The sequence below is a fragment of the Brachycentrus maculatus genome, unplaced genomic scaffold (assembly GCF_059751285.1).
Source record: "Brachycentrus maculatus isolate JH-2025_06_01 unplaced genomic scaffold, ASM5975128v1 h1tg000326l, whole genome shotgun sequence".
In the NCBI taxonomy this organism is placed as follows: Eukaryota; Metazoa; Arthropoda; class Insecta; order Trichoptera; family Brachycentridae; genus Brachycentrus; species Brachycentrus maculatus.
Window position 1 is genome coordinate 1119812 of NW_028281075.1, and position 15800 is coordinate 1135611.

The window sequence follows — 15800 nt, forward strand, 5'->3', positions numbered from 1 at the left end:
AACAATACCTTTTCTTCAAAATGCAAAAACACTTTCTGCCCTGTAGCGGGTAAATATTTAGTTAAAAATATGCCTCCTTTGCTGGGATAAAGTACAATTTTCTGGGCATTCCGCAAACATGCACAACTGAAAATTGGCGACTTTTTATTTATGAAGTTCTTGAAAGGAGTGAGCGATATGTGGTATGCCAAAAGGTTAATTAATATTAGAGTGATTATATTATTTGCTAAAATTCCTTAGGAATCGAACCTAGAACCTCTGAATCGTAGTCAAATGCCCCAACCTATTCACTATGAAGATGGACAGATGCATACATGCAAATAAATGGTAAGATTATCGTCAGGCTTAAATGGATCCTATCCACTACCAAACCTACACATACTAATACAAAGTATGTATTAAGATTTTTTAAAACTTGTTAATCAACATAATTATCCATCTTTTAGAGGTCACAGGTGTGGTATTTATAATAAGTCTGATTGGTCATTTGCTATTCCATTGTAGTTCTCCTTGAATCGAGAAGGATCTAATTATGCAGGAAACAAAATGTCAAATCACTTTAATGCCTTTTATGAAAATCATACATTTTTGACAATACGTTAATGTATATTTCTTGAAAAATAATGATTTTTGACATGAGTCACAGATGAGAAATGTTTAGGAAGCCAACGCTGTGATTTTCATATTGAAAGAACTAAATGTTAAATGATATTGAATAAATAAATCAGATTTAGAAAATTTAGTATTTTTATACTTATTTTCAATTATTTTATCAGACTTTTCCAGATTTTTTCTCAGATTTTTTTAGGTAATTTCATTTCAATATAGAAATTTGTAGAAATTTTCTATGAAACGATTAAATTCTTTACAATTAATAATCCAAAAGTAGGTAAACCATAAGAAAACTGGATGTTTGCATATATTAACTTGTTTATTAATGCAATACCTGAATACCTAACGTTAAAACTGGTCAACTTGTTGTTGTGTTGTTCATATTATATTAAGAATTTCATTGGAAAATACGACATTTGTTTTCATGTAGCGCTGAATTACTGTCCTTTTGGGTATAAATTCTTGGTTTCTAACATGGCACAACTAAAGGTTAGTTATTCTCTATTTATATTTTCATACAATCTGGTATATTATTTATTTGAAAGTAGACTTACAACATTTGGGTAATTTATCAGCAATTAGAAAGAGTTTACAGAAATAATTATATTAGCATTTTTCTAAATATGATTAAATTAATCTGCGTACACAGAAAAATAAAATTATGCTTTGTTTTCCTGTTTTTTTTTTGTGTTCCAAAGATGTTTTACTGCAGTAAATAAAACATCCTCTTCCGCCTCAGTACCGTAATGGTCAGCATGTTCGTCCACCGTTCTGGAGGTCCCGGGTTCGATTCCCAGGAGGGGGGCAAATAAATATAAGTGTTTTTTTCACGGTAATATTTATTCAATATTAACCTGCACTGGTACCTGAAGCGGAGGGCTGATCACCTTTCCTGCATGTGTTAACGATCGAGATAACACCGTGTTTATATGATGCAGTACCCTACGCACCATTGGGGTGCGGATAAGGGTTTGAAGAAGAAAAAGAAACAAAATCTTATTCTTATTACCCTTATTCCGACCCAATCATGCATAGGGCACCACGTCATATCAACACAGTATTACCTTGATTGTTAATTACATAAAAACAAGGTGATGAGCCATGTGAATCAGGTAGCAAGTATGTTTGTTAACAATTTTTCTCTCTACTATATTAATTTAATATAAAGTAGTGTGGAAAAGCACTTATATTTATATTAATCCCCTTTCAAAAGAACCCGAAAATTCCACCGTAGTAGCCAAATCCGTTTAGACAGTACATTTGCCAATAAATCTATGTGGTATCGGTTTTTTTTTTAATATTTATTTAATTTACCAAAACCATTATATTTGTTGAAATTAAACACTCACTTTTATTTCCTTGATTCGCTTTTACATTCATTTAAAGATTTAGTAAGAAGAAACTTATTCACTTCTTATAGGCATGTTTCTTTTATTCAAGTATTTATCTGGTTTCGGCTCTGAATTCCAATCGGAAGCTCCAGGGTACACGGGGGCCCTTCCTCAGGGACAGAACTCACCGCAATGTCCTCCCTTCGGATTGTATGCCGAACAACTATCCGGATCGGCCTTCACTGCTCCTCGGAATGAGAACAAGCGCTCCTGGTTATACAGGTTTTTATTATATGGATATATATATATTTTTTTTAAATGGTAGCTCTGAACAAAAATTACATTTCATTCACCAATTGCATGATCTTTATTTTAGAATTCGTCCATCCGTTATCCATGGTACTTTTTCAAAATATCCGACTGCGACAAATTTATCCCACAACTGGAATGAGCAACATCCAAATCCTAATCAGGTGAACATTATTTATTGATTTATTTTTTCATCAGACATTAATATTTACATTGTATTTTGCGAGCCATTACTAGGTACATTGGAACCTCTCATAATGAGCATAATTTGTTCCAGAATCGTATTTGTTATAGGAAACATTTTTTGTTTTGACTGGGGCACAAGTCCCGGCTCACAAGTGAATGTCGTGAAAAGGGACTTGCCCTTTCTCTGTAATTCTTTATGCGAAATTTCGCTCATTAAGGGAGCCACTTTTTTTTTTGGTTTTTTTTTGTTTGCTTATTATTGAATTACCCGTTATGAGAGGTGCTCATTATGAGAGGTTCCACTGTATTAGGTGCAGAGAATTACATCCAGTTCTCATTGAGTAGATGGAAGAACAGCGCAAATTTGATTTGAAGTCAGTTTCAGTGATTTCAATGAAAATGCACAGAAATATGCTAGAAAGAGAAAGAAATAACTAAATAAACTGCTGTTGTCTTTTACGTCATCCACATATATTTTTATCTTCGCTTTTTTGAATCGGCTTGCTTTATTTGAAAATGGAATTTATTGACCATTTCCTAAACAAATTGAATGAGATTTGTGTAAATTCAACATTTCCAACTTATTTTAGCTGCGATGGTATCCATTTGATATACCAATTGAGGAAAATGATGGGAAAATTGATTTTGTGTCGGGATTAAACACGGTGTGCGGAGCGGGCGATCCTTGTGTGAGAAATGGTATAGCCATCCACATTTACACTTGCAACACCTCCATGGTGGACTCTGCTTTTTATAACAGCGATGGTGATTTCCTAATAGGTGAGATTTGAACGATCACAAGTAAACAGAATATTAAGTCTAAAAAATAGAACTTACTGCAACCATATTTTTTTTTAGTATAAGGTAGGTAATGAATAATTATATTTATTATACCTTACTCATTTTGATGATTTCAGTACCTCAAGAAGGAGACTTGACAATCTCAACAGAATTCGGTTTGCTAACAGCCAAACCTAATGAAATTTGTGTGATACAACAAGGAATGAGATTTAAGGTTGAGGTGAATGGTCCATCTAGGTAGTATTGTAATTTTATTGTAAAATGTGTTACTTTTTAATTATATAGAATGTTATTAATCCCAAAACATGTTATTATATTATTTATTATTAAACCATATCTGCTCCCAAGGTGGAGCATATGGAGTCCACAAACGGTCTCCAGGCTTTTCTGTCGGCTGCCAGCTCCCTTCCATCCTCCCAAGTCAGACCGCGTCCCGAAGTTCTGACGAGAACTGCCGACGAATTGTCAGCAGTGGTCGTCCTGAGCGGTGCAAACTTGATGTCTTGTAAAAGAGGCAATCTTGATTAAGGCTCTCACGAGGCATGCGGAGTACATGGCCAAGCCAACTGAATCGCCTATTCTTGACTGCGTCCTACGCTTTATCTCTTCATTCCTCACAAAGTCAAACCACTGCACGCCTAAAATTCTCCGCAGACACCTATTCTCAAAGCTTAGTAGTACATGGCTGCTCTGGGCCCTTGTAAGGTGCTATGTTTCATAGCCGTATAAGAGAACATGTTATAGTTGCATTTTTTAGTACCTTTCTTGATAGCTCTTACTAAGAATAAGTAATTGTGACACTTAGCTTCACAAACACCATATGTGAACCTATGTCAAAATTTTAGAGTTGTGTCCTTGGGACATTGAAAGTTGAAGAGAGGGTAGGAGCTGCGAATGCATTTAAAGATCTGTCATAACAGATTTCAAAAAATTGTGGTATTTACTAAGTAAAACTTAAATCAAAATTGAATTGATTTTACCACAAAGTGACTGCTGAATCAATTAGCGAAATTACATTTTTTCACTAATTTACTAAGAATAAACAAGGACAATAAAAATTATCATTAATTAAGGACTTATTATTATTATCTTAAAAAAAAAAATTCCAGGGGATACATTTTAGAAGTATTTGATGGACATTTTAAGTTGCCTGATTTGGGTCCTATTGGAGCCAATGGATTAGCTAATCCGAGAGACTTTTTAACTCCTGTGGCTCATTTTGAAGATAAGGATGTTACAGGTACTTAAAAATTAAGGTGTATCCTTACTTGCACTCATCATACCGAAAATTGGAATAATAGAATGTCACAAGACTTAATACTGGTATTATTTTTTTAGGATTTAAAATAATAAACAAATATCAAGGTGCCCTGTTTGTGGCAAAACAAAATCATTCACCTTTTGATGTAGTTGCATGGCATGGAAATTACGTTCCTTACAAATACGACCTTAAGAACTTTATGGTTATCAATTCTGTTTCATTCGACCACTGTGTAAGTTATCAAATATGTACATATCTCATATGCTAAGTCTATTGTTTTTTAAATGTTTTAATCAATATAATCCCCATATTCAGGATCCTTCAATATTCACAGTATTGACATGTCCATCAACAAAGCCGGGAGTAGCAATTGCAGACTTTGTTATATTTCCCCCGAGGTGGTCAGTTCAAGAAGACACATTTAGACCGCCATATTACCATAGTAAGTACACACACATATAAAATTGTAACTAGTTTTGTACATTTATGTATACAGAAATACCTTGTTCATTTGAAAATTATAATTTGAACTTTTTACCACAATTCATAAAAATTCTGAAAATTTTATGCCATATCTATGTTTTCTTATGAAACTTGCAATAAATATACATATTTTTTATATATAATTTATTTCTATTGAAAGAATGATAACAAATTGACATTTTTCAATTATATATAAAGTTGAAAAAGCTAAATGTACAAACAAAACGTATAAATGTTTTTCAAGATTCCTTAATTATCTTAGCTATCGCACTGCGGTATCGGTACGATAGGTACCGTAAATAATAATAATAATGTATTATTAAATATAATAAACGATTTTGATTTTCGAAAAATTCCAATTTTAGATTTTATTCCGTTTTTATTCTTTTTTGTGAAAAACATTTATTCACTCCAAAAAATGCTGCGAAAATAGATGGTTTGCTTTAAAGTACATAGTTTATCAACAAACAAATATATTTTTTTAAATTTTGGTTGCTTCAGATTTAAATAAATGACAATCAACAGCCTTTGCTGTATTTTTCTTTTAAATACCAGCTAACTTTTCATAAAATTTTAAAGAACGGAAATGTACTATTAATGTCTTCATGTCACCATAACGTCTTACTGATGGTGAAATAACTATTATTAGATTATTAATTTTACTGCTTATCTTCCTGATAAAATTATCACTTTACTTTTATAATTACCTAAAAATAAGAAAAGAAAAAATCAGAATCACACTGGTGACAGGTACAACCTATTCTGGTCTACTGATAGCGTTTTTTGTATTGTTCCAAAATCCGATACAAATTTTTTTTTAAAATACTCGTGATATATTATTACAGAAGAATGTTTTCAATATTTGATTGACCATGAAAACTAAGGAATTAATGTAATTGACCACCCTGCAATTTACTGTTTTGCCACCCTTGCTGTGAACTTTTGATCTATTACACCCTTCCAATAATCATAATCATTCTTTTAATTTGCACATTTAATTTCTATTTTGAATGATAGGGAACTGCATGAGTGAGTTCATGGGGCTGATTCTGGGGAGGTATGAGGCCAAGGAAGGCGGGTTCCTTCCCGGGGGAGCTTCTTTGCACTCCATGATGACTCCTCACGGTCCCGATGCAGAGTGCTTTGGAGCGGCCTCCACTGCCGAACTTGTACCGCAGAGGGTAGCGGTAGGAACACAGGTAATTCACGATGTTATCAAAATCTTATAGATATCTTAATAATACTAGATAACATTTTTTTTTTTAAATGGAAAGGGAATATGGAAATCTAAGAACTTATAGGCCTTACGTCCTGTCATAAGCTAGTTTAAGTGACAACTTTATACACTATAACATTCAGCATTCTGATATATTTACATACTTTGTAACGTTAACCTTTCTGGCCACAATTGAAACTCCATTTCTTCTTTGATTTTGAAACAAACACACCATTCCTCAGATCCGTACCCAATTTCAACCTAGCATATCTGAGGATAAACAAAGAAAAAACCATTATTACTTTTTACCAAAATTGTATTTAAAAATTCCCTTTTTTTGTATGTACTTTTTATTAAAATGATCTGACTGTATAAATTCTAAGAAATACAACATCTAAAACTTGGGATGAATCATTTGTATTAGTTCAGTTCCATCCCAGTTTACCATACCTCTTAGAACTGCGTTTTTTGGCTTTTATTGTCAGTTTAGGCAAATGGATTGCTAAAAACGCTGCTTGAGAATGTAATAGAAATAAATTTGCGTGTGATAGTACATGTACTGGGACTGCAAACTGAAGATACTTCAACTGCTTTGTGACAGTTGTCACATAAAGACATCTCAGTATTACCTATTTGGAGGTTGTTTCAAATATATACATATGTCCATCTATTTCATTCTCGTTTAGTACAAGGGCTACTAGATGGAGATTCCATGTTCTTGTCCATGGTTACATAACAATCGAAAAACTAAAATTTATATTTGAAGCAATAACCTCTGTGATTTTCCATTTTATAATTAAAATATAACTTTGTTTTCAAATCACTATAAATATTTTATTCTAACTTAATTATGATGTCTTCCGGTTTCGAAGCTAACAGGTAGATATTATAATTGAGTTATAATAAAATATCTATAATGATTTAAAACAAAACTATATATATTTATTATAAATTTAAAAACCCTTTATTTTGCTGGTAGGATAGCGAGAACCGTCCTGTAAGTGTCCAGATAACCTTCGACTCATTTCAAAATAAATATCTCGTGATATGGCCAAAGAAATTTACTTAAGATTTATAAATTACAGGCTTTCATGTTCGAGTCATCACTAAGTATGGCCGTCACAAAGTGGGGAGAAGAAACGTGCCAGAAACTGGATGCAAACTACAACAAATGTTGGCAAACACTATCTAAACATTTCACCGAGAAGATCACAATGTAGGAAGCGATTGAGATAAAAATTTATATGTTTGGTAAACATGGTAAAAGTTCCTTAATTCAAATCTGAGGGGGGAAAGAACATTAAAATATTTTAGCAAATACACAGGCTTTGTCCGCCTCCGTAGTGTAATGGTCAGCGCGCTCGGATACCGTTCTGGAGGTCCCGGGTTCAACTCCCAGAGGGGGGTCTAATAAATATAATTATTCAATATTAACCCTGGACTCGTACCTGAAGCGGAGGGCTGATCACCTTTCCTTCGTGTGTTCGATCAAGATAACACTGCGTTTATATGATGCAGTGCCCTATGCACCATTGGGGTGCGAATAAGGGTTCAAATTAATAATTCACTAATCCGCCGTACTGGCCCTTTTAGTTACCATTTTGAATTGAATTTTTCTATCATAATTTTAACTTAACAAAATATTTTTTGAAACTTACAAAAGTTTGATATAAAAATATTGGAGAGGACATTTTTTTAGTATTTTCATATACTAGTGAAATTAAAATTATTGTTTGAATTAATGAACTTTTACATTGTGCTTTTACTTTTATTAATAGTTAACCCAGTGCTAAGAGTAACGCCATAGAGGCGGCACGCATGGCAAACCATGAGACCAAGAAAATAAAGTCTAAATACTTAATATTCTTAGTACACATATTATTTTTTTAACTTTTTAATAGAATCAAACAAGAATTATATAACTACAAATAAATACATAGTAATAAGTCTCACTTTTTTCACTGTAATATTTATTCAATATTACCCTGGACTGGTACCTGAAGCGGAGGGCTGATCACCTTTCCTTCATGTGTAAACGATCAAGATAACACTGCGTTTATACGACGCAATGCCCTATGCACCATTGGGGTGCGGATAAGGGTTTATTATTATTATTATTTAATAAGTCTCAGAATTATGTATGTCTCAGAGTATGCATATATGGAAAAACTTAGGTTAATATAAAAATTAAGGGATATCTGGTGTAAAGTTTTCAAATTAAATAAACACTATTCTTTTATGGTTTTATATTATTTATTCCATCCAATTTGTGATGTAGGTACAGACAACATTGAAACAAACAAAAATAAAGTACATCAGATTATTTTAGCAGCGATCACCAGTTCACTCACGAATAACTATTTAGTATGATTTTATTTATTCGGATATGAGGAGAATGATTATATAATAACAGAGTACGAAAATCCAACAAAGATATTATGTCGTTCGTAAACCACTATCAGATTTGCAGCTTATAAGTTTTATAAATTTGACACAGGTACGATACAAATGGAAATGAATTTTGTAAACAATTAATATCTAGTATTTTAACGTAACAAAATTAAATAATAATCCTATTGCTTCTACACATGTCTCATACGATAAGACGTTACATAAATATAAAAATATATTACAGAATAAGATACTTGTTAAAGACTGGTGTTGTTTATTAAAATACACACTTATTCTTTTTATATTAAGATAAATCTAAATGCTAGCTGTATCGGAATATTAAACATTTTTGTTTGAAAAAAAAAATTAATCAACTTAAGGAAAGGAATTACTTTGTATGACTATGCAATATATATAATAATATGCCAAATCACGGGTTATTCAGCATAAACTTAATATCTCCAGTTTCTTAAACATACGATTGAAATTAAAGTAATTAGGACATCTTGATTCTCTTAGCCGTGGTTCACGACACTCGGTTCTAGTTCTGAAGCAGGCGTCTCGGGTTCTTCGTCGTTGTAAATATTTTCCGCCATTTGCCAAACCTAAAACAACACATTTAAGTATTCGAGCCAAACGAATAGCAATATAAAAGAAATTGCGTTTATAAAGAGACAAGTGGGCGATAGGTAGAAAGAAATTTGCGATACAGCCTCTCGGCTCTGGTTTCTCCCACCATAAAAACAAGAATGCTTTTGTAAAGTGACACGAGCATGCACTACGCAGTAACAAATTTATTAGAATAGCTAGTAAATTACTTTTTAATGTTGGTAATTAAGGTGGGCCTAGAGCGCTGAGAAAAAGAGGCCCGTATGGCCCATCGATATTGGTTTGAAGGGTCAATCGATAAATACCCAAAGAGCCTATCAATGTCTTACCTGCATGATGTTGTCTTCGGAAACAGAACATATGACCCAAGGCTCGTTGGGGTTCCAGGAGAAGTCGGAGATCTTGGCAGTGTGGCCGCCGTGGATGAACAGCAGCTCGGGGGGACCATCCTCCGCATCTTCCATGCTCTGCTCCTCCCCAATCTTGGATAGGTCCCACACGTGGAGTCTGGAATCACACCATGCACAGTATGAAAAAGCTTGAACCTCAATGCAAAAATACTCCGAAAGCCACATGGATGAGTGTTGCATTCGCACTTATAATTTGAAGTCCATTTTTTTCATCGATATTTTTAAACAAGACTTGTCGATATTTGTGGATTTGACAGTCAGCGACACTGACCACAGGACCACAACCCGACACTCAAAAAAGTACCTTTTTTTCACAGCACTGCCAACAATTTTATATATTTTTACTAACCCTACATAACTGAACTATATTTGTAGATACAATGCCATTTGTGGATCGCACAATATTGACATATGTAGTAGCTGTGTGGAATAGTGATTTATTGTTAAGTGTCTCTTACATTAATTCCTAATAAACCAAACTTAAGTGCCATGTAACCGGTTCCTATTTTTGATAAATACGTTTAAGTTTCACGTTTTTAATTGCGTAGTCCGCCAGACGAATGTTTAGTTATTAAGAACCCTTAATAATCATGATGATATTTTTATTAAATACTGAATTAATTACTGAAGATAATTACTGAATGTTGGTAAATCTATCATGAGATTTTTTTTTAAACTTTTAAGATAGTAATTTGCATATAGGTTTATTTGCAAGAACTCACTGGCTGACAGACTTAAGTCCAAAGGGGAGTTTCTTTTCGATTAGATTAAAAATAAAAAATGACGGGTTTCACTTATTTTTATAAGCGACAAAAAAAGCTGGATTCATGAGGAGCAATTCACGTATACTGTTATAAATAATGTGAAAGTACCTGCGATCGGTGCCACTGGAAGCGAGGATTGTCTCATTATGCGGAGACCACTGTACTTGGAATATTTCATCTTTATGAGATTCAAAGGAATGTAATTTCAGTTTAAGATTTCTCAAGTCCCACAGCGCAACCTGAAAACACACAAATTGACATTATATATGTACTAAAAATAAACCATAATTGAATGCACATTTTTCTATTTACACAATGATCAATGCTACATAAATCATGTAAAAAAAGAATGCAGTGCATTTGGAGAATACACATATGAATCAAACAGATATGAATTCATAGAATAATATAACTATGTAGTTTTTTCCACATGAATTATATTTGACCAGTGACCAGGTTTCGTCATAACCGATATCAGTGATGTTGGTTATGACGTAACTCGGTCACTGGTCAAATGAAATTCATGAGGAAAAAACTACTTAGTTGTTATTTTATTCTATAAAATTCTGTTCCTCCAAGAAATGTCCATACAAAACTTGAATATAAATTCAAATACATTTTTTTAATAAGTCTTTTTGGAGTGGAATGGATGAAAGTCAAAATATATTTTTGTGACTTTTTTAATCGAGAAGCTTTTCCTGTAGGGATGTTTCCTCGGTATGATTTAATAAATGATTTTTTTAAATAGACTTACAGTTTTGTCAGCACTGCCCGTGGCGAGAATAAATTCAGAGTACGGATTGAAACTCAGGCAGTTGACTTCAGCTGTGTGTGCATCCACTGTATGAGAGGGTTTCGATGTGTTGTTGCATCTGAAAGATAAAGCAGTATGTATAATATAAGGTATATTAACACATTTTAAACGGGTAATTTTCACACTTGTGGACCGCTGCCGACAGAATTTGATAATTGTGTACATATAATTTAGACCAAGGGTGGCCAACTCGCGGCCCGCGGTCATGTATGATGAATATATTTTTAAATCGGTAATATAAATGTGATGTCTGATACATCAACAAAATTTATGCGCTTAATTTCTTTTCATTATTTTTATTTTTATTTCATTTTATAAAAAACAAAATGTTGTAAAACATATATGGCTGACTAAGTATTGCACCCACCACTTAGTCAAGCTGGAATAAAGATTTATTATTATTGATTATTATCTATGAGCCAAGTCATGCATGTTGTTATAAAAACAGTGAACTATATCCGTTCGCACGCTCTTCAGCGTCGCCAATTTAAGGCAATTTGGATAACCAGTTAAGGTGTACAACTTGTACAACTATTGAAATAGATTTACTATAGAAAAGGAGAGGTGTACTCGCACTAGCTATTTCCTACCTGGTGTCCCAAATCATCAGCTTCTGGTCATCGGCCACGGAGCCGAAGAGAGACTCGTGCAGCAGGTGCCACGCCACGTCCTCCACCACGGCCGTGTGGCCGGTGAACACGGACTTGGCGTCTATCACTCTGTTCTCGCGAGGGGGCGCGTTTATGTCCCACAGGCAGATGGTGTGATCGTCACTGCAATTCCAATTCAGAATTCACATTACAATGGATAATACATTTGTAAATTAAAGTGGCTCAGTATGTGTGTAATACATTATAGGGAGACAAAATCAAGAAATCCATTAAAAAAGTTGTTTAATTATTTATTAATTAAGCCATAACAGGGAATTATTGATATTAACCTGTCTGGGAGTATGGCCGTACATGTACAGCCCATACAAAACATGATTTATGACATGATTCATATCAAAACATGATTTATATCAAAATTATCGAAACATCGATAAATTTTATATAAATCATGTTTACTTGTGTAATTTTTTTTTTATTCAAGAAAATATATTGTTTATAGCGTCAACTATGTTATCAAATTATAAAAAATAAAATAAACAGCAAAAAAATTCACTCCCCAGATACAGTTTTGTCCGCAGAAACTCGCTCCCGGACAGATTAAGAAAGACGTCTAAGCCCATTTTTTTTCAAATTTATTTATATTTTTAGATTCACAATTATTTACCCCATACCTACCGAATTTATGATAGAATACAATCAACCTTGTGGGAAGCTAATTAATAGATACAGAGATAATGAGAAAGACAAGAATAAGCCCTTGTAAAACCCAAGACTCTTAAATTTTAATAAACATTGTTAAAGAATCATACCTGGCAGATAATAAATATCCATTTAAATTGGGATTCCATGAGAGTCCGTAACCCTCCTTCTGGTGTCCTCGTAATCTAGAATGAGAAGAAAGATAATCGTTGAAAAAATTGGCAAAAAAGGCCTGTTTCGTCTTTTTGGTTCTTTCACCAGCGAATTTTCTTGCACATTCGACTGTTAAGTATCCATCTCCGTGGTGTAATGGTTAACGTGTTTAGCTACCGTGCTGGAGGTCCCGGGATCGTTTCCCAGGGGGGGGATGAAAATAAACATTAGTGATTATACACTTTAATATCTGAATCCGTAGTGTAATGGTCAGCACGCTCGGCTACCGTTCTGGAGGTCCCGAGTTCGATTCCCAGGGGGGTCAAATAAATATAAGTGATTTTTCACTCTAATGCTTATTCCATTTTACCCTGGACTGGTACCTGAAGCGGAGGGCTGATCACCTTTCCTTCATGTGTTAACGATCAAGAAAACACTGCGTCTGTATGATGCAGTGCCCTATGCACCATTGGGGTGCGGATAAGGGTTTGAATGAATTGAATGATTATTTATTTAATATTATCCTGGACTGGTCCCTGAAGCGCAGGAGCGCATCACCTTGCCGTCATCAAGATAACGTCAGTACGATGCAGTGCCTTGTGCACCATTGGGTGCGGATAAGGATTAGAAGAAGTGGATAACAAACCTGAGATCCGGGTGGCACTCCCCATTGGGCTCGGGCTTGCTGGGATGCTTGGTGTAGTCGAACACCAGCACGTCCGAAGAGGGGGTCTTAGTGGCGATGACGCACGGGTTCTGGGGCATGTAGCGCGCCCTGTTCACCTCCCCCTCGTGATTGATCTTGATCTCTATTTCAATCTTGCCGGAAACTGAACCAAATCCCCCGAATTCTGGACAAAATAAACAATGTTACAACATTTTGAGTGCGTTCAAATACTTACACAAAATCTGGATTATCTCCAATTACAGGAGTTATTTTCATATTATTTTTGACATTTTATCAAAGATGAAGAAGAATATGGAAGTCTGGGCATTTACAGGGCTGACGACCGTCATAGGCTGGTTTAAGTGATTACTTTACACACATGTAACATTCACCAATTCTACCTATTATTGACAACCACACTAATCAAATTCTTGGAAGTTCTATATGCATGAACCAATTTAGAAACCTTGTACTTGAATCACTAGAACTTCACTAGAGACATCTATTGGTGAGATGTAAAGAAGCTTTTTATTAAGCATTCTTCATCTTTGATGAGATGTCAAAAATAATATAAACAATGTTAGTTTTATATTAACATTTTATATGCCGAGGTATGGTTTATTCTTTTGAAAACAAACTTCTTAGTTTTTTTTCATTTTTTTTCCAGTGAAAAACATTTTTCAAGTTTTACTTTCGAAATTATTTGCGGGAAATGCCTTAAAGCGTCTTTTACACGCTGTTGGTAGAGCGGGAGAGGCTTATAAGCGTTATATTTGCTTACTTTTAGGTAGAGCGCGAGACGCCAAAACACATGGTACACATCGAAATTAAGTTAGAGGTTATTCGGAATAAGTATATGACCCGTATTAGTAAGCTAATTAGGGTTGGGGATGAAGAAAATCAACGAAGAAACTGCCCGGCAAAAATCATGTTAATATAAAAATAAATAAAAAATTCATAAATTGGTTACACACTAAGGACGGGAAAGGTATTTCTACCCGTTTAATCGATTGATACTTAATTGATACACTGCAGTTTCAAATTCAAAGTCAGAAAAGAAGTTAGAATTATTTAAGGTTTTTATATGAATATTATGTACCAATCTCTATTTAAAGTCCTTAAATATGTATACAATTATCAAATCCCATCGCCAGCGGTCCGCAGGCGCAAAAAACACCCGTCCTAAATGTGTTGACAACACCCTTGATGTTTAAAAAAAATTATGCTACATAAATTTTTGTTAAATACTGAATAAAGACCATATGGACTTGAGAGGTAACATAATGATTATCTTACCGCCTTTTTCATTATCGTAATGGCTGGCATCGAACTGGGCATCCTCATTAGGTAGCTGAACACTGGCAATGAGAAGATGGTTCTGCTCATCTGACGTGTGTGTTCCCAATATCAATCTGAAATTACATTTTCCATCTTTAAGATCAAAACAAATGAGGTTGGTAATAAATAGAAGTAGAGGAAGACCGAGGAAAACTTGGCATAATCAAGCACTTCAAATACTTGCAAGTCGTTGGGTCAGTGAATAATCGGCGGGTATGTACGAGATGCTTGAATGTGGAAGAGGCGAAGATTGTTTGCAAAGACAGATTGGTGTGGCATTCTATTGATGAGAGATATTCTAGGCAGAGATGCTTACCCCTGCGGTGAAGCGTTGTGAAGGTTAGTTTTAGGATCAGAACACACTGCGATGTTTCAATGTTAATGTCACATTGTAATTAGAATAGAAAATCCAAGCAGAAAAAGGATGACAATTTGTATATTTGACGGAGTATTGAAGCGTGTAATTGAGGAATACCTGTGAACGGAATAATCCTTGCCTTCGGGCCTGGTCACATCTGGCAGCCACTGAGCAGTCAAGGAAGGCCATTCCAAAGCGTGGGTCATCACCAGATCGTACAGAAACGGTGTGTTCTTCTTCCATATCTTATATTCTTCATTTATCACTCTTTCCTCCACAGCATCGTCGAAAGTTTCTTAAAATCAGAATGAAATCGTCAAGGACGTATTTTGTAAAGAAGAAAAAAAAACAAAACAGTGATTGAAAAATGCATAATAACGCCGATTTCAATACGTTTGACATTAACGCCAAGTCGCTGACCTGCAAGCCGCGAGCGAAATAATCGCAATTTAATAATAATAAATTGGTTAAAAATAGTTTAAAATGTTGTTGTCTTACCCCCATCGCCTTTGTCGCCCATTTTAATAGTAAATATACGAAAGAAACGACGAAAAACGAGCGAATTGAGAGCGAGGCACGAATTCTGCCCGCCAAACTGCGAAAAAACCGGCCAGCTTCTCACTTGACTTCTCGACTAAACAGGAAATAGTATTAAAAAAGGTGGCGGGAATGGATAAATGAACTGTTTTTATAAAAAGCGTATACAATTTAGACACTAAATTATGTCGAACGCTGTATGCATTTTTCTATTGATCCTATTTTGTTTTTATTCCCAAACGTAGATAAA

General features: G+C 34.4%; 2 protein-coding genes across 2 annotated transcripts; one reads left to right on the forward strand and one right to left on the reverse strand.

Moving 5' to 3' along the window:
- Positions 1–947: 947 nt before the first annotated feature.
- hgo (homogentisate 1,2-dioxygenase) lies at positions 948–8438 on the forward strand. The gene is made up of 11 exons (XM_088268728.1): positions 948–1101; positions 2053–2225; positions 2320–2416; positions 3029–3218; positions 3356–3476; positions 4349–4479; positions 4578–4732; positions 4816–4942; positions 6001–6182; positions 7285–7529; positions 7693–8438. Exons 1-10 carry the CDS (start codon positions 1087–1089, stop codon positions 7417–7419), a joined length of 1326 nt encoding a protein of 441 aa, XP_088124854.1. The 5' UTR covers positions 948–1086; the 3' UTR covers positions 7420–7529; positions 7693–8438.
- A 508-nt stretch (positions 8439–8946) lies between these two features.
- Positions 8947–15633, reverse strand: Caf1-55 (chromatin assembly factor 1 p55 subunit). The gene is made up of 10 exons (XM_088268729.1): positions 15512–15633; positions 15131–15308; positions 14614–14729; positions 13297–13501; positions 12608–12682; positions 11778–11960; positions 11128–11245; positions 10482–10612; positions 9529–9706; positions 8947–9195 (listed from the first exon to the last, which is right to left on the reverse strand). Exons 1-10 carry the CDS (start codon positions 15531–15533, stop codon positions 9106–9108), a joined length of 1296 nt encoding a protein of 431 aa, XP_088124855.1. The 5' UTR covers positions 15534–15633; the 3' UTR covers positions 8947–9105.
- Positions 15634–15800: the final 167 nt, after the last annotated feature.

Bases quoted from the DNA above. Each gene is read 5' to 3' on its own strand.
- hgo (XM_088268728.1), top strand. The intron at 2,417-3,028 runs GTGAACATTATT...AACTTATTTTAG, and splicing joins AACATCCAAATCCTAATCAG to CTGCGATGGTATCCATTTGA. The intron at 6,183-7,284 runs GTAATTCACGAT...TATAAATTACAG, and splicing joins GGGTAGCGGTAGGAACACAG to GCTTTCATGTTCGAGTCATC.
- Caf1-55 (XM_088268729.1), bottom strand. From the start codon at position 15,533: ATGGGCGACAAAGGCGATGGGG. The intron at 13,502-14,613 runs GTAAGATAATCA...TATTTTGTCCAG, and splicing joins TTACGATAATGAAAAAGGCG to AATTCGGGGGATTTGGTTCA. The intron at 9,196-9,528 runs GTAAGACATTGA...GTGTTGTTTTAG, and splicing joins CCGAAGACAACATCATGCAG to GTTTGGCAAATGGCGGAAAA.